Below are 19,509 nucleotides of genomic sequence, written 5' to 3' on the forward strand. Positions count from 1 at the left end.
AGTTTTATTTTTGGTATGGGTTAAAAGAAATGATTGTCCTAATGGTTCAAGAATTGGACCCTTCTGTAGTCTAAAGAGTTTGGAGAGTCCACATTAAAGTCTGATGGGTCTTAGTTTCTCATTCCCTCAGGGAGATGGCAAGATCCAACTCTGCCTTCCTTGAGCACTTACTGGTTGGTGGCTGGAGAGTAATGAAATTTCCTCAAGAGGAGATCAAAAGATGTTATTTTAAAGGAAATGGCACCTAAGGGTGATGGAGTTGGTGATAAAAAAATCAGCTACCCCTCCCTTTGTGAGTATGTGGCCTAGCAATGTTGAATTGCTGTTGATGGTTACGGAAGTGAGTAAGAGAAAGCACATACTGGAGTTTCCACTGTTTAAAAGAACTGAAAATCAAAAAAAACCCTGAAGCTTAACAAGGAGAACATTGGATGAAAAGAAGTCTTACACCACACAAACACACACACTCAAACACACGCACACAGAATACTATGCATACGTGGACACACACAAGTAAGAATGTGTATTTTTATGGCAGGTTCTTGGAAATAGACATTCTTAGCAAATATGGATGACAGATCAATTGTAATTTATTTTCTTTTAACACTGTATCATCATAAAGAAAACTGGTATAAATGAAAAAAATCTATTTCAAATATCTACATCTAAAATTTTAGGCAGTGAAAAAGCACTTTGTTGACAAGGAGTGTGGAATGATGAATGTTAATTGTCAGAAACTGCTGAATGCCTTTTTTTTGAGTTGCCACAAACAAAGTCACATATCAGAACAAACAATACTGCTAAATATTCCTTTTTGTTTTTTTTGATTTTTTTTTGAATTTTTTTTGTTAAAACGCACCGGGGAAAAGAAAACAAAAAACTGGAAATTCATACATCTTTCAAAATTTGAAATTGAAGCAATATTTAGAACCATAGATGAAGAAACACTGTGGCATTGGTGTAATATACACAATGCACTTTTTTTTTATCTGTAATGTACATCAAATACTTTACAACAATGCATTAACAAAAGGCAAGAAACATCTTGCTGTACAGAGGAAACCCCAAATGCAACTTGAAGCCTAGATTCACAATGGATGAGGATATTAAACAAGGTGTGAGAAGCTGTTCCCCATAAAGTATGTACTCTGCTCAGTAACTTGTGCTTAACTCTTGACCCAGATCCACTGTCATGTTCTTCCTCCTTCCTTCAGCCACGTTCAATATACAGCACTGAACTTTAGACTCTACAGGCCAACAGTAAAGTTGCCCCACACTGTAAAATATATATATGTGTATATATATTTCTTTCTAATTACTCCCAGGTTTAGCTTTCATATCTTTTAGCCTTCTAAAAAAATCTCTTAATTTTTTCCATACTGGTTATCTGTGCCTTCCTATGGAACAGGCTTTAACAAACTAAATTTGCAGGAAAAAAAATGTCTCGTGGTATGCATGCACATGCACAGTTCCTGGAGCTTTTGTATCTGCCCAAGTCTCAAACCCAGGAGTCGGGAGAGGCTGGATAGTGGCTTGTTTCATAGTTAAGTTCACTATAGGGACGAGCAGCTGAGTAGAAGTCGACGTAGTTGCCAGTTGACTTTAGTCCCAGGTGCATGTTGTATTCACTTGCAGGTGGACGATGATGTACTTGGTCCTCAAAGAAGGACTCGTCATAGTTTCTTGTTGAATTCTGAAATGACTGATATGGTTCATAATCTTTTCTGCTGGGCTCCTGTGGAACTGGCTGTGTTGAAACCTGAAAGACAGTAATATCCACAGCTTGTTAGATACAACTGATTGTAGGCAACAGGATGGAAGGAGTAAATCTCATGTTTCTCATGCTAAAAATATAAAATTGTGCATTATCTTAACTTCTGCTCAAAGTACTGCTTTAATAGTGAATTAATTCTACAGCTCTGCCTTGTAATTTTATTTCTTTAAATTTATTTAATAGCATTATATAGTTCATCCAGCATAGCTTATACTTTATTTTTGTAATTACAATCTGTGTGTAACTTGCAGCTGTATAATGCAAATATTGGTGACCAAAACTCATCCTTGAAGAATTAGAATATAATAAATTTACACTCCAAAGATGCTAAACATTTTGCAGCTGCCTTTGACTGAAGTGAAATTTAGAGGAAGAGGTAACACCATATCCTTAAAAACCATTTACAGTCTTCAGGGCACTGATATGAGAAAAGTGCCCTGAAATGGGTTGTTCTGCTACAGTGAAGCAGAAGCATCATCTTAACACCTCCTCAACAATTCATATTGACAATGTTGTGTTGTTGGTACATTCCAGCTAGTTACCTGGAAGCTGGAATGTTTATTATAAGCAGAAAAATAAATCTCAGATGGTCCTCTAATCTAAAGTTGCCATACTTTTTTTCCCAGACATCCCTAGTGAATCTCTGATTTTATAGTTGGGACTTTATTGAAATCTGATATGTATAAACACATGCTGACTATCCTAGAAGACTATCTTCTGCTTCAGGCCACCTCTGTAAGTTTGGGCAGACTTTGTGACTGCAAAATGATGTCGTCTGTCATTCCTCAGATGGTTATCACTGGCAATACCAATGCTCAGACACCGATGTGAGAACACTTTGTGGATCCTGATGCTCTGTACATGTTAGTAATGTTCCCTCAAGATGTCAGGAACAGTCACACTGCTATGACCCAAATTCCTTGATATTTGTCCAGAACAAATACCTGTATTGCACTCTGTGCAGGGATTGAAAAAGGCTGCCTAAGTTCACTACTTTTAGTAGTCCCACAAGTGATGTTACAAGTTTTGGCCCGATATTACAACTGCAGAAATGAGTGTAACTACTCTAGTTTCTATTTCTAGAACTGCTATCAAGGAGTAAGTGACCTTCAGGACCTCACTTCATTTCCCGTATTCAAACACCGGTGTTTGATTTGGACACAGGAATTCTACATGAAGTAATCAGTTTATTTGTGATGTTTTAAAATTTCTGGTAATTTTTTTTCCATTTCCATATACAATGTTGCACCAGTCTTTGGCACCAGTTGCACCAGTCTCTGGAACAGTAACATTTTAGTCTCTGTACTTACCTGATTATGTTTGAGATCTTCAGCAGGCGCACCATACGAATTCCTGTACAAAGTTGAGATTCCAGTGTTCTGAGCTGCAGAGAGAGAAAAAGCAGGTTCACCAAACATACCTCTTTGGCCTCAAAGTATTAAATACATCATTATATACATCATACCAAGCCTGTTTTCTATACACCAAAGTCTTTAAAAACACCTGCAGACTTTTCCTTCCACTGAACGGTCATCATCTTTGGTGTAAATACATCTCTTAGGTATTCATTTATTAATGGTAGCATGCTCCATGTCATGTTCATAACAATCTTGTGCACTTCTTATATGCATCAACAAAATATTTTCATACAAAGCTACCATTCAGTAATAAATTTCAGGTTATAGATGGGCTTATGTAACATGTGCAACAAACAGCAGCTGTAAATATTGAGATTAAGAAACATTTCAGTTCTTTCACTTCAGTTGGACAATTGTGGATTATTAATCGTACAGTCATTTTGCTTTCTCATGAAATCATTCAAGCATAAAGTGATTAAATATAAGCGACTAACAAGTTGTGTAAAAAGTAATATGTAGTTATACTGGAGAGGTCTGGCCAAGATAGTCTCAAATACATGACTGCCGTCACTTTCTTCTCAGATGTCCTACTACTCAAATGCACAGACAAAACTGAGCTAGAAGTTTGAAACTGGAAGTATTTATAAAGAGAAGGAGGATAATATACAGTCATTGAAAAATTTATTCCCAACCCCATCTCAAAAAACCCCAAATGAAAAGATAAGGGTTTTCCTTGTAAAGCTGACTCCGCTGATTTGTCTGTTTTGGCAATGTAGCTGAAGCTGAGTTTGCTGGTAGGACTTGAAAGACTGTAGTTATTTCTCATATTTGAAAGACTATGAAGGTAACATTTTGCGTGGCTGCTGCACACTTTTCATGCATTATTATCTTTACAGACATTCTAACGAATGGCTGAATGCTGCTATGAGGACTCTTAGTATAAAAGAACAGGCTGGAAAGTAAAAATTGAGTAGCTGTGAATCAGAGTCACGAATGGAACTGAAACATGTGGCTCATGACTACTCTCAGGTCTCTCTGAAATGGCAAAAAACCTGGAGGCACCAAGAGTGGCCTTTAATACTTTCACAGCTCAAAACTTGTGATGGCAAGCACTGAGCATCAGAGCTGAAAGCTGGATATGGGATCCATGCTAGTCGTATCACTAGGAAGAACCATGTTACCGAAGACGTAAGCACTTTTTCTTCCTTTGGCAATGTGTAAGCATGGACATCTGCATGTGAAACTTCCTCTACCTTTCCTCTCACCATTGCACCCTTTCTGGAGACAGGAATGGCATGGCCTTCAGCCAAAGCTGACTGCAATACATTAATTCTGGTCTTCACATCTGCCATGGGTTCCATGCTGAGGGTATAATTTTTGTCAGTTTGATGCACTGCTCCATGTTGCTGCTTTACAGATCTCAGATGGTTTTTCTTAAATACCTGCACTATGTGAAAACAGAATAAAGACAGGGGTTATATGGTGGCTTGATGAGCTCTAACAGCTGGAAAAAGAGATTTTTCATTTCATAACCATTAACTGGTAGGGGTGAAACTCCTCTTGTTCCTTGAAGAGCTGAATGCAATAACTAAGAAAGTGTAGAGTCCTCTGTAGGAAATGGAGAAGAACCCTGGAGGTCTCCAAGTGCAGCATGAACCATTTTTTTAAGGTGGCAAGATTATGAACTCTAGTGACAGATGCTGGTTGGGCTCCTCCAGTGGTAGACACTCTTAATTCTACCTGCATGCCAATAGGCTGTAACAGATAGAAATAGGTGAAATGATGGAAAGTAGCACTTGAGTAGTTTTCTTTGGTTGTCAGCATTAATGCCAAAGAGTTGATCTGCAGAGGTTCTCACTGTTCACATTACATTTTGTCACTTAAGGGAATTTTGAGACTTGACTGTTATTTCAGGGGGCTTCTTTATATTCCAGCTGCAGCCTCTGCTGTAGTGTTTGAAAATACCCCTCCTGATGAGTCTTTAGTATTAGAGAAGTTTGCATCAACATTGCTCTTTATGGTGCATCTCATGACAACATGACTCTCAGTAGTACAGCTGCCAGATCTTTCCTTGATATCATCTTTTTAATGCTGTTTTTCTGATTTTCTTGCTTGTTCCACAAAATGCCAGATTCTTCTCAAGATTTAAAGATACTCAAGTGTTTCAGATATCCATTTTGTGAAGTCCTACTTTTTGAAAATAAAATATTAAAGTGACATTCAATGTATCGGACTGTCACAGATGGAGGAAGAACTTCTTGTAACCATTTTGCTTTTATGAATATATGTGCCAAGATAAGTGGGTTTGAAGTTTTATGCATACAAGTTTCTAGTCAGACATGACTGAACATACTGAGTTCAGATAGGTCAATGCTGTTTCATGGTTGTTTGATGTCAAGAGCAAAAGACTGGTATAAGGTGCAACTGTAATATGAGGGTATTATAAAGAATCTGATGAAAAATAACAAACTAGACACATGCTAATTTGTATGTTGTTCCTCAGGCAATTAGACATTAGGAGGGAGGTCATGACCTTTCCATATTGATATATAAAAATATGTGGTACATATGTGCTGCTATTAGCCATGACTATTATAAACCTAGAAATAGTTTAGGGTTGGTGTGTAGCTGTCCAGTGCACTACTGTGACATTTGCACTGATGTGCTCACAAATGTCACATACCAGACTGAAATTTTACAGTCTCTTGCATCACGTATTCTGTGATGGAAAATAGATAGTTTCAGCTTATGAAAGTAGTTGCAAGTCCTGTGCTGCTGATTTCACTGCAGTGATGGGGATACAAATTCAAAAGTTTAAAATGAAAAAAAAACCCTCAAACCCTTAGTAATCTTTTCTTAAAGCAATAAAAACAATGAGACATAAAATGCTTCAAAATAAATGCCAGGAGTTCAAGAATAAAAATCTTGGCTTAGGCTAGCTTGGATGTTGAGGTAATTCTGATTCTGGAGGAAATGTTAAGTCAAGCAATGTAGCTGCTAGCAGTGAATGCAGCCCTGCTCCAGTACCTGCTTCTGAACATGCAGGTGGAATCCCTGGGAACTCCATTCCCACTCTGCCATGTTTCAGTGACCAGTTGACTCTTGCTGTCCAGAAGCAGAGGACAAATATACAAGAAAGGAGAAAAGGAGCTAGATGAATGGACAGATATTGTGTGGTTAATATCCGATTGTTCCTGGTAATACTGTATATTTACGATAATAATAAAATTGTAAAACAAATAGAAAGATAAGTCAATGAAATATTTAAAAAAAATAGCAAGAGAAGGGAAAGGAGTGAAAGGAGTAAGAAACAGAGATATTTCTGCAGCCACATTTCTTCACAGAGACGTGAGAACTAGCTGAAAATTAAATTAATAGAGGAGCGATCAGCGTGTGTGTTTATGTGCGTATTTTATGCAGTCTCTAAACATCAGTACATGATAATACTGAAAAGGCACTTTCTGGTAGGCAAAATAGTGAGCATTCTAAAATGAATACTATGATCAACCTGCAGTACTTTGTGGTTCAATTGCATACAGGACATTATAGAAAAACACATTTCTTTCTCCCTTCTGTTCAGTCTTCTAGGTGATACTGGTTAAAAAAAAAAGTCACATAGTTCCTTACAGCAGTTTTCTTTAAAGATGACAAAAACTGAAATGTATGTTACTCAGTGGTTTACGTGACAAAGATGTCATTGACCAAATTCATCCCCATATATCCCAGTCACTTGATTAATGGTTTAACATTCAGCTTTCAGATTTTGGAAGTGCTTATTCTGAACACATTTACAGACACTTTGGAATAACAAGATACTAGCTTTTTGCCCTTAGGAACATAAACTGACAGTAAGACAGGACAGCTCAGCTGGACAGGTAGTCATCCTCATCTGGTATCACACAACCTGCTTTTTCTGCTATTAGCAGCAAGTCTCCATTTAAAATAATTTAGTTCAACACAGTAAAGGAAAATGCTTCTGTACCTCACAAATCTTAGGTAACAGAGACCATTACCTGTCACTACAACTGCCACCTTCCTGCACAGTGAAAAATGAGGTTAAGGGCATGAGAAAAGATTACAGTGCATTATTGTTTCTGAAAGTAATAATAATAATAATAATAGTAATAATAATAATAATAATAATAATAATAATAATAATCCTGACCACCTGTAACACCTGATGGTGTTTTCTTTTGTGTTACAAATATGCATGGACTTGCCAGTAAGTTTAAATAACAAAAGTATTCTTGATTAATTCTCCACAACCAAAGGAAAAATAAATTAATCAGAAGTTTTTTTTCTGCTGTTGGAAGAGAAGACACAGCATGTTGACTGTGATGTACATATTAGTTCAGTGATGGAACTAAAAAAATAAAAGAAAGAGAAATAAAGGAAAGAGTCCCATGATGGTACACAGGAACCTTATCTTCCCTGGTCTGAAGGAAAACACCATGCCATAAATAACACTATCACGTGCACTAAATGGAATATAATAGTTTTTGTCTTAAAAATATACTTTAGGTGACAAAATTTTATAATTGGTTATTATTTTCTACAGAGAAGAGAAAATGGACAGTACATATAAAAGGCATCATAAACCTCTGAAGAGGGCAATGAAAACTTTGATACTGTGCCTCTTTTTTTATCTATCCTCATGAAATCAATGTAAGTTATCATCTTCAGCCAAACTGTTTACTTCATAGATTCTCCATTTTCCCCAGATGTTTCCTGACAAATCCTCAGGATGGCAGGAAGCCAACATTCCTACTTTGAAAATCTATCAAAAAAACCTTCATTTCAGTCCCAGCTCAAAGGTCATAAAATTTTTCAACTACAAACTGAGAAGAGCTTTGGAGAAGACCATGGAGACAGTCATGGATAAATTGGAACTACAGCTGAGGCTCTACGCTCTGTGTAAAATCCGTAAGTCAAAGAAAGCTTTGTGTAATACATCAGCTTGGCACAAAAGTAGAAGAGCAGATCAAAATATGTGTGTGCCAGGTGGAACCTGAGAAAACCTTCATCTAAGTCCCATCCATGCGGATGTATCAGCTACAATGCACTGTCTGATAGACAAAATGAAACACAGACATCACAAGAAACTTGCTACATGAACTTGTATTAGATCACTCAAGCAAAGACAAAATGTCTCACAAAATCACAAATACTGACTTTATATATTTTTTAAAATCAAATATTTATTATTTAATAAGCTACAACTATGATACACAAATTCCGTATTGAATGTTGACGAGCAAGACGCCTTCTGTCATTTTCTTTTGTTCTTATAATGGTGCTTAATTTGAGCTTAGACCAAACGTGCAGAGATATGGTGATCTGAAAGAGAGAAAGTTACCTGTTAATTCCACGTTTATTTGTACATTGGTCATGTAAAATTGTGAAATATTACACTTGTTTATTTGAATTAGTTCGATCTTTTCCCCCCTCACTGAGCTCAGGAGCTCGACAGACAGTTGATATCTGAGCATTATGCTAAGAGTTTCAAGTTTCCTTACTAAAAGCCCACCCAAATAATTGACAGAAATAGCCAAAGTACAAGACAATATTAGAGGAAAACACAACGGAAAAATCAAAGTGAAGTAAAGGTTGCTGAGGCAGTACAAACCTCACAATCTGAAAATTATACTGTGAGAGAAAGGAAATAAGGGAAGTAGGAATCGGAGAAGAAAAACACCACAGTAAAAAAAGAAAATGAAAAGGGATGTGGAAAAAGAAAAGCCCATCTTTTTAATGTGCAGAGAAACAAGACTACATGCAAGGAAACCCAAATTTTCAGCATGGAGACACTGTATTTTGGTGAACTTTATGATATAATTTGCTACTCTGAATTTACAGATACAGCTAGAATTTACAGATACAGCTAGAACAAAATACTGCCTTTTCCTTTTCAGCTTGATGCTCTTATTCCTGAGATTCACCCTTTATGGATCCTTGACAAATGGCTGAAAAAACTTCAGTGCTGTCCTTCTCAATCAACCAAGTAAGGGCCACTGAACTGTTATAGAAAACTACCTCGTGCAGCGACTATGAAACACTCAAAACATTACAGACACATAAAATGCAGTACCTTGACTGAATCTTCTGCACTTTCCCCACAGAAGTCATCCAGGACACTCCTTATTTCTGTGGTTTCCAAATGCTCTTGACCGTCATTCTTCTCTTCAGATTTTCACCTTCAGGCTAATTAACATTACATATTGCATTTTCACACAAGTTCCAAGGCTGCTCTTTAGGTCTGGATTACATAATCACATATAACATAGTAGATAACAGTGTGAGCACCTTCATATCCTGAATACAGCCTTGAAAGATGGATCTTATGGATGGATTGATGCTGAGTCACTGTGTTCCTGGTGAGCAACCCATTCTGTCTCTGAGCAAGACCTCTACAGAGGGCATGGGAGAAGGTAACAGGCATTCAGACTTCTGTGATTTTTTGCCTACCCCAAGGCAGCATTTGGAGAAGAGGAGACTGTGATGCTTGGTACTGAATAAAAGTGACAAAAAGTTCAATAATGGTTATATCAGCCTGTACAATGGTGATGGAGACCAACATGTATTTTGCAAGAGAATTCAGGAAGAGGTACAGCACTGGGAAAAGCACTCAAAATTTCTTAATTACTGAAATGCTATGAGATTAATGAGCTCACTGGGGAAGAGAGGCCTTCAGAGAAACCTGAAACAGATGCTACAACATACAAAGAAAATTACTGCATTTAAATCAGCCCTGCTAAGAAAGTAACGCAGATAAACTTTACTAAGAGCCACAAATTTCCTATGAATACTGACATACAAAACAAGGCAACTCATCCTGGAGAGCATTCCCTGCAAAAGACAGATGTTAGGGAACATTGCACAGGCTCAAATATACCAGTTAATTCAAAGTGATCAACCAACTTCCTTCTAAAATGAAAATAAATGTAAAACTGAAAAAGACATGCAAAATTGGATTTAGAGCCTTTCTTCTGTGAAGAACCATGCTGTTCACAAATCATTTTCACATACTCTTGTATTCATTCAACTATATCTTCAACTGTGTTTCTCAAGGTGGCTAAAACTTGGGAATTAACCAAAGCATGTTGACTCTTTTCCACAGTGCAGGAAGCCCAGGCATTCCCATAAAATCAGTGCTCTATCACAGCTGAGTTTTATACATGCTATGCAAGCAAAATCTCACCTGTCATGGTGTCTTTCCTAGAAGTGTGTTCTCCCTTACTCCCATGGTAAGTGGCGTTAGTTCCAGTTGATTCATAGTCTGTTTTTCTTTCTTTTAGGCTGATCATTTCCCGAGGTGAGGCTGGGGCACTTGCTAGATAACAAAAATGGATTTTTTCTTTTTTTAAACATATATGACTGAATGTAGGGTTTAACTCTTGAGTAAGCATTTCAGTAAAGTTTGTATCTCTTAATTTTCTAACATGAAGCTGATTGAAGAAACACTAGGATATTATGGAGGAAAAGAAGAGATGCTCTTATTTCAAGGGCAAGGCAAATGTGTTCATTGGACAATCAACTCCAAACATAATCTTACTTCTGAATGTTAAATTTCTTTTTACTTACATCCAACATCTAAGATCATCACTATTAAGGAAAAAAAATGTACAACAGTGTTTTTTTTTCTCCTTTTGCTTTTCAGTTTCTTTAACTTGTCAAAACTTTCTGGTATGGGCACTTCCATTTTTTCCTTAAAATAGTTACTTTATTTCCATTGAAAAAACTGTTAACTTTCAACTGTATGGGAAAAACCCTTATAAAATTGTTTTCTTCCCTTTTCTCTTGAAAATAAACAAACCAATTAAATTATTTGTATGGAAAAGGGGAGAAAAGAAAGCCTCTTTCCCGCTAGAAAACATATATCAAAGAATGCCTAACAATTAAAAGTAACTCAAATAATTTCTCTGTCTTTAAATATCTATATGTGTGAATAACTGCCCTTAGAGCAACAACTGCTACTTTAGGCTATTTTTATTAAAACTAAGTCCTTCATCACCTATACTCATGGTACAGCTAAAAGGAAGAAAGGACAGGTAACAAAAAAGAGAACTGGGTTTTATACTCAAGTCTCACACACTGGAGAATGTGGAGGTGATCACTGGCACTGATCATGAAGCCTTAGAGCTTGCAATGCTTAGGAAAAGGACAGAAGCAAAGGAAAAAAATAATGGCTTTCAAGTAAACTAACTACAATAGATTTAGGTGTTGGTAAATGAAGTGCACTTTCCCTGTTGTGGAGGGCAGGAGAAGGAGCACAGTGTGAGTGGCAGAGCTCCCTAGAGCCTTGTAAGGGCACAGTGGTACAAACATTACTAAAGTGCTGGTGCTTACCCCCACACACTTCCCTGCCTCCACCCAGGTATTTGATATGTAAAAAGAAGCTCAAAACCAGTAACAAGGCCTTTGTTCAAGAACGAGGAAAAGAAAAAAAAATTAAAAATGTAATACAAACTCTTTGAGAAGCTTGACCTTGAGGCATATCTTTCATCATCTCTGAATTACGTTACATTTTTTAGTTGAGCAACAGTGAAGTACTAGCACTCATCTATGGAGCAGGGAAGCACAAGTGATGTTGAATTCTGCTTCAATTGGTTTTGCTGGCCCTGGCCTCTGAATTTACAGAGCAAATGCAGGACAGATGTTCTTTCTTATGAAGCCATTAGAATTGGAGATTGCTTTTAAACTGTTTGCCAATAGTGATGTAAATCTAAAGCTGATAATCCGGCAGATATAAAAAACATGACGTTAAACTACCAAATCAGCTAATGGCAGCTTGAGTCTAACAGGGAGCAGGCCAGAATGCAAACCTTGAGAAAGCTGCTAGCAGAGAGACACATTTTGTTTCACGTTCTTTGGTAATGGTTATAAACACTCTGGTGTTTTGAAAACATTGACTGATACAGATAAAATCATCTCTCTCTGTTCCCTGTGGGAATTCCCTCGCTCTTTCCATGAGAGGAAAGCTACTTTCTGGGAAGCATTAAAATGCAGAAGCACCCTCTTTCAGACTTTTTACTGGAAGCAAAGATGAAGACTTTGGTTGATGTTAGACTGAAAATTGATATAATGTTTTTCTGCTCTAATTCTTAAAGGACACAGAAAAGTCTGTTATCACCCAGTACTAGGGATGGATGGGATGGTGTGAGTTCGTTTATTTTTAACTCTTTACCCCAAGGTAGGATCCAGTATACCAACATAATTCTTGACAGATTTTAATATGGAACTTAAGATCTCTAAGGACAGAGCTCACATAACTGCTCCGAGCAGTCTGTTCCAGTGATTTCTTTCCCCACTGCTAGGAAATGTCTGACTCCTTGCTGCTCATTATTTTCATTTGTCTGCTATAAAAGCAATAAAAGTTCACACCATTCCCCTCCACAGCTGGCTGTTACATGCTTGAAGACTTGGTGTATAACTCTTCCCACTGTCTCCATCTCACGCCCCTTTTACTTGAGTTAAAAAATTACAATTCATTCAGTATGTTTTCATATCCTAATTTTTCTACCTTCCAATTCATGTGTGCAACTGACAAAAATCCCCAGATAATTTCTACAGAACTTTAGAAATTAGGAAATGTCACCTAGTCAGACATTCTCCTTATAACTTATTTTTAAAGGATTGGTTTTTTTCCCCTTTGAACATTACCTCTAATTTCTCAGGATCACTTTGAATTTCAATAATTCAAAGAACATGAGTTTCTTCCAGGTTTATGTCACCCACAAAGGTAATAGGTAACTTTTGCGTATTATCTGGGTCATTACTAAAACTAGTGAAGAGTACTGGAACCAAGCTAGGCTCTAAGCACAGCATTCTGACATTTTGGCAATAAATTTCCTTGTGAATGGTTTTCATTAAGTTTTTTATTTAGCACACAGGATGTTTTCTGAACTGTTGGCTAGCTTGCCTTAGTCTTTTCCATAAAAATGATGTGTGAAAGAGTGTTACTGATCATAGGATATTGTACTTACTGACTTTTCTTTCTGCAGATTCTTGTAGCAGGAATTCATATGGACTTAATAAGAGCAATTGGTATTGATCAATGCTTGCATTTGATATGGATACTACCAGACATACAGCAACTTATGTTATTACGTAGAAATAGGTACTCCTAGAGTTAAGTAATATCTTATGGTCCTACTACCTTTGAGCTGTTCAGGTTCTGATTATTTGTTCCAGCAATTTTCTAGACTGACATTGAGCTGACTGGTATGTAATGACATGAGCTCTTCTTCCTTCAGAAACAGCCACTATTGTTTGTGCTTTTCCAGTCTTACGGTAACTGAGGATAGCAGTAAAATTTCATCCAAAATTTAGAGTAACAGAAGTGAGAAGATGGTCCTGGCAAGAGACAGAACTAATATCTCAGGGCCAGACATTTCAAGTACCTTGCACTTACAGTCAAGATGAGATTTTAGAGAAGAAAAAAAAGAACAAGAGCCCTTTATGGACTTGTGTAATGGCAGATTTTAAAAACAGAACAGCAGCTCTCACTGTACTTATGGCTACATTTTCACATCTCCTCAATTGTTGTTCTGCAGGACTAAGATGCAGCTTCTAGATAATTAACCAAATAATTTTCTTAAAAAACAAACTATGGCATAATGGTAATAATAAGTTTGGCAATTTTAATCTTAAACTCTTGGTGTACCTATGGAATGACAGCATTTGATTGAACAAGCAGCAGAAAGGCCACTGAAAGACTGACAGTGGACTCTGTTTATCTTGAAAATTTTTCACTGGGAATGGCTTTATCTAATGAAGGTATGTTTTACCCTGGAGTAAAGTGAGGCAAAGATTACCCTATTTCTAGATAGAAAAACTAATTTGCACTATGGCATTAGTTGAGATACTTAGATTAGTTCATTGTGCAGATCATACAGAATTGATAATAGCTGGTGTAAATATGCTATCAGTGTTAGGAAGATGTGTAGACAAATCTGTGAAACTTACATATGCATATGTATACACACGTACCCAGAATAAAAGTTGACAAAAAATGTAATGTGGGTTTTTAAATTTCTGCTAGAGTGTGCAAAATGGCCATAAACCACATAGTGGCTTTCATGACTAGCAAAGTGAGCACCAGAATTTCCTGGTGCTACCAATGGATGCCATTGCCCTGAGATCTAGTCAGGTAATCCCCAACAAGAAAGCATTTTGGGAGAATTTATGACAAAACATTATGGAATAATCCTTCTTCTGTAAAACTTTACCAGGTGCTAATGAAAAAAAATTAAAAACCTATTTTGAACAGGCAATTTGGTGACAGTAAAGAATACACTTTGTGCCCTTCCACCAGAGTGAACAACAAATCCAGATGTCAGGGAAAATGGCGGTGATGGGATTTTTACCTCTGGCTTTGCTTCGGCCTGGCCTTACCTGAGCGGTTGTTCGGAGACATGCGCACTGGAGAGATGGAGGGCGTGCGGGATGAGGAGTACGGTCTTTGCCGATCCCTTTCTATTGTTGAAGATGAGGCTACAAAGTGATACTGTGACCATCCATCCTGCAACACCAAGAATTGAGACAAAGGTCAGTGAAAACGCCACATGGTTCCCCGCTTTAAGCAGGGTATTTTTCTCTGGTGTTTTCACTACGGATACACCAGCAGGCTGCTGTCTTCCTCCTGCCACTGGATGGTAAATATAGTTAGTGGTACAGGATAGGATGTGCTGACTGTACTGACACAGCAAGATTAAAAATAAATGTAGAAAGTTCTATAAAATAACACATCTCAGAAAGACTCAAATTACTAACACTGTTTTAGGCTATTTGTTTAATAGCTCTGCCTTTTTTCCCACGCCTCTATTTTCACATTGCAAACAGCATTCTGGCTTGAAATATTTTCCATTTTATAGGGAGGTTTTGGAATAAGTAGATTGGGAAGTTCCAGGATTATCAGACTGCACATCTATTCAGCTTAGTTATACTAACTGCCCTTTTGCTCATACACAAGAGAAAAAGAATCAATGCATTTTCCTTGTTCCAGTTTTCTTCAAGGCATATAGAATGAAATTCTATTCCTTCTATTTAAAACTATGTTCATGGTGACGTATTAAAAAATGCAAGAAAGCAATACAAATACTAGAAACAGCTAGTTCAAAAATAAAAAAGGAAAGTTTAAATAATTAATGTTTTATTTCTGCACCATAATGTAATGCAATAATCCAAAATAATGTACATCACATTTTAAAAACGTATTACATATAGTCTGAAACTATCATGAGAGCATAAAATGACTTCTGACAGTGGTCTTACAAAATGACAGCATTTCAAATGCCTTCAGTATTGATAGATTGCAACTGTCTTTATCAGTGCTTAATGTTAAATCTAAATCAGTAACACTGAGATTTCCCAGTCTCACACAGCTTTAAAAATACCCACTTTCTGTTGGGCTCAGTGGAAATTGAGTCAAGCACCAGGCATGGTGCTAAACAGAAGTTTTGCAACAAAATGCTGAAAAAAATAAACACGATAAAACATTCCCAAAAACCAGTTGGCATTTTCCTCTTGCTCACAGAAGAATAATTCATGGTTGGGGTAGTAAAGACTATTCTCACCCCCTAACTCAGCTATTCCACACATCCAGCAATGAATCCCACACATCCAGCAATGAATTCCACACATCAAGAAAAATGCCTTTGCTCCAGGTATCTATCTTATTAATTCCATCCACAGAAACCATGGGCATCTGGATCTCTGAAGAGAAGATGGGTTGAAAATCCCCTTTCCATGAGACTCTTAGAAAAGAGAACTCAGAAAGACTGTGACACAGCAGGACAAAAGATACACTTCTTGTAGAGGGAAATTTTATAAATAAATTAGGACAGCCAGAGGTGACACCTAACTATGGGTGCTGAATGAATGTACTCCTTATGTAATGCATTTTTACAAACACGGGTGTATCTCAGCTGCAATTTCAAAGACAAAAATGAGGAAGAATGAAATCTGGGCTATGGCTTTTACAGTACAGTCAGGATTTCCCTGGAGTCAGCAGTGACTGTTTGTCCTCTATCACTCATGCTTAGGACACTTCACTGAACTGCACCTCATATTTAATCACAGTCATATAAGAAAATGTAAGGCAGAAATCTTGTTAATTAATAAAAAAAAACTTGAAAAAATAAATACTTGATCTTTTATACCACTTCCTTAAAGCAAAATTTTCTAGATACAACATTTCCAATCTATATCCTGTCTCCAAAAAGAAGTTTCTACACAAACCGTATCCTCCAAGCTAGAGGGAGGGTTCATGATAATGGAAGAAAAAATTCTGTGAAGCCCTTACTTCTTAAATCAAATTGGAAATTACTATACATTATATGTACATATATATAAAATACACGTATTTTAAAGAAGACATAATAGTTTATAGTTAGAGCTATAATGAATAGCTTAAGTCCAATAATCTTATCCAAGACTACAAGTAACACATATAGGCTTAATTTTTTGTCTCTGGTTGACAATAATTTGTGCATTCATTTCTCTATCATGAAACTGAAGGAGCAAACATGTAAGAAGCCCATGCCTTTATTCTGATGAAGAAAAATTGTTCTTCTTTCTCCTTCTCTGGGGTTAAGAATTTCTTACAAGAAAGGTGACTATATCTCCTGCTGTTGTAGTTTTCTACAATAGAACTTATTTCTGTTAAAAATAAATTTTCTTTTAAACAGATGGAAGAAGGGGAAACTATGAAGAGGGCAGACTTTAGATCTGACAAAGAGAAAAGGGATGCACTACTCATTACTCACTGCCTGCAAAAGAAGAGACATCAACCATGCTCACATAGAGCAGGGTAGAAATGTTTCCAGTTCTGTGGATCTGGATGCATACGTGGCCAAGTATACTCTCTTTTTGCATTCTTGTTTCCCTCAAGTAAAATGCTGGCATACTGTTCAGAAAAAAAGTGGCAAGAGTCTTCCCCTTTCTTCCTGTTGCCTATTCCATGGGTATCATATACATTAACACCTGCAGCCTGGTTCTGATGAGAAGTAGATGAAAATAATCCTTGATACCTGCACCATCCCACGGACTGTGCAGGATTGGCACATGGCACCAGTTTGGCTGTGCAGGACAACAAGTACTTTGTCGATGTTGCTTCCTCAGACACAGCACTGCGAGGTGCCCGAGCAGCAAGGAGAGCTGCTTTGGGGCACTAGCAATCTTTTCTGCAGTGGAGGTTTTCTCTTCTTCTCTTCCCTGCAAATTTTCATTTTTCTCTCTGGTGACAGTAGTGCTTATAATGAGGTCTTTAAATAAATTCTGCTACAAACTCTTAAGCTGGCAAGCCAAAACAGTTCAGTAAGACAAGTGAGGCAAACAACAAACTCTTAAGACAAGTTTAGTACTGACTTGGCATTGCCTTTGATTAAACAAGGCATACTCCTATCACTGTATGACAACTTTCACAGTGCTTTTCAACAGACTGTGGGCAGGTCCCAGACCTCACAGTATTTCAAAACCCTAATAGTTTCAAGTTACTTATCTTTAGCTCCGTTCTGCTGCAAGGAACAAACTTCTTTCCTTGTAAAGGTAAACAGTTTATAACAAATTTATTAAAACTATACCCATTAACAATTCTAAAACCTATTAGTATTAAATATTGAAACTAATTTTTAAGAGCCTAAAGGGGGTATTTTCAATTTAATGGCTAGATAAATACCACCTGACATGATGGCTGCTTTCATTAGTTTGTTTCAGGTCTACTGCCTGTAATGAAATTTAATTAAATTGACTTGGGTACTTAAAGGTACAGTATACAGCAGTGTCCTGCAGAGAAGAAAGCTAACTCAAGACCAAAGTATGTGAGGCTGAATTTAAGAAACCACTTTACTAGCCACAAATGTGATCTAGGAGAGGAAGAGTAAGACAAAAGGATTTGACAAATTGGAAAGCAACTCAATGCAATTCTGTTACAGAATGGATGTATTTGTGAAATGTAATGTTAAATGTATTTTGTTAAACTAATTAATAGGTGGCATCTGCACACTACAGGAGGACAGAGAACACCTAGAGTACAGAAATACCATTATACATCCTTCCAACACATTTTCCACTGGGCATTTGTCTATATTTTGACTATACTGAATATATCCATTATACTATTAGATCAATTATATTTCATAAATTCCAAATGTTAAAGTTTGATTTAAGTGACGTGCAGAAACGACATAATCCTCTTGGACAAGCTGCAGGATTAAAATTGGGATGGGAGTTGGATAATTGCTATAGAAAATGAAAGTGATATTGTAGTCTCTCTGAACACTTTTTACTGGGCTTTAGGGGTGAACAGGTTCATTATCTTCCTGCTCAACTCTCAGTCATTTTGAAAATAAATAATTTTCATCAGGCCCATGTGAAAATAATTATTTTGTCAGGGTGACTAATTCCGCCAAACACCTATAGCATGTGTCTCATGAAAATATAATTTGTTTTTTCTTTCTTTTCTGGATATTCTCTTCTGTTTAAAATGCAAGGGTGAAATAGGAATCAGATTTCTATTGCATTTGCAAGAATTTCAAGTTTTCAGAAGTCACTGGTAGTGGAGTCTTTGATTTGAGGAGAAGTTTTGTGGAGGTGGATGATATTAGACACACCATTTTCTCTCTTGTAGTACAGCAACATTGTGATGACTGAATTAAATTAAGTCCTGGTGGGAACTGACAACATGTTGACCCAACAGGGAACCAGAGCTCCTGCCTGAAGAATTCACTGACAATAGAGGAGTGAGGTGGCCAAGGAATGTCCAGGAGTCAGGAAGGGTATGGTGCCTAACCTGGATACCTCACAGCATCCACTCAGAAATCCCACAACAGTCTATGTGCTAATAGCCATGCAGCAAAAGTGAAAACAAGCCCTATCCTCTGACTGATTATGCTGATCAGCTTCTATAAGACACTGAGTTGAAAAGCACTGAGTGCTCTAGACAAACTGTACGATGTATGATGGCTGTGTGATGGCTCAGTATCTTTCAATGTTGAAGAGCACAGTCTGCTCTGACTCCTGGCCACAGGTGTTTGAACATTGCCAGGAACAGAGAAGAGCAACTTCCTGTAAATGGAAAACTCCTACTAGAGAGAAAAAAATAAAATGATACAAAAAATCCAATAAAAAAACAGCTAAAGCCTGAAAAACTATAGATCATGTGTCCTGCTTTTCTGAAATTTACAACCTTGCCAGCATGCTACTTCTTGCTTCAGGTCTGATCCTCTTGTACCCTAAATTAATAGACATTTTACAGACAACTCAAAGCACACAGGACCAGACTTGCTTCGTCATCCTACTTCCTTATCCATAAGCCACTTTTTATTGGTTCCAGGATATTAACTGAAGTAGTAACTGTTCTTGTAGTGGTTATAAGCT

The 19,509-nt window shown here is 37.1% G+C and overlaps 1 protein-coding gene across 7 annotated transcripts in view; it reads right to left on the bottom strand.

The window, feature by feature from the left end:
• Nucleotides 1-572: 572 nt before the first annotated feature.
• The window catches only part of CTNND2 (catenin delta 2), a 638,637-nt gene continuing 619,700 nt past the window's right edge, over nucleotides 573-19,509 (bottom strand). For all 7 annotated transcript variants that reach the window (XM_068196795.1, XM_068196789.1, XM_068196805.1 and 4 more), the window contains 4 exons: nucleotides 14,527-14,653; nucleotides 10,331-10,462; nucleotides 3,085-3,158; nucleotides 573-1,759 (listed from right to left, as the gene is read on the bottom strand). In XM_068196795.1, coding sequence (XP_068052896.1) covers nucleotides 1,499-1,759; nucleotides 3,085-3,158; nucleotides 10,331-10,462; nucleotides 14,527-14,653 — 594 coding nt within the window. In that variant the 3' untranslated portion in view covers nucleotides 573-1,498. The remainder of the gene's footprint in view (nucleotides 1,760-3,084; nucleotides 3,159-10,330; nucleotides 10,463-14,526; nucleotides 14,654-19,509) is intronic.

Source organism: Anomalospiza imberbis, chromosome 1 (genome assembly GCF_031753505.1).
Source record: "Anomalospiza imberbis isolate Cuckoo-Finch-1a 21T00152 chromosome 1, ASM3175350v1, whole genome shotgun sequence".
In the NCBI taxonomy this organism is placed as follows: domain Eukaryota; kingdom Metazoa; phylum Chordata; class Aves; order Passeriformes; family Viduidae; genus Anomalospiza; species Anomalospiza imberbis.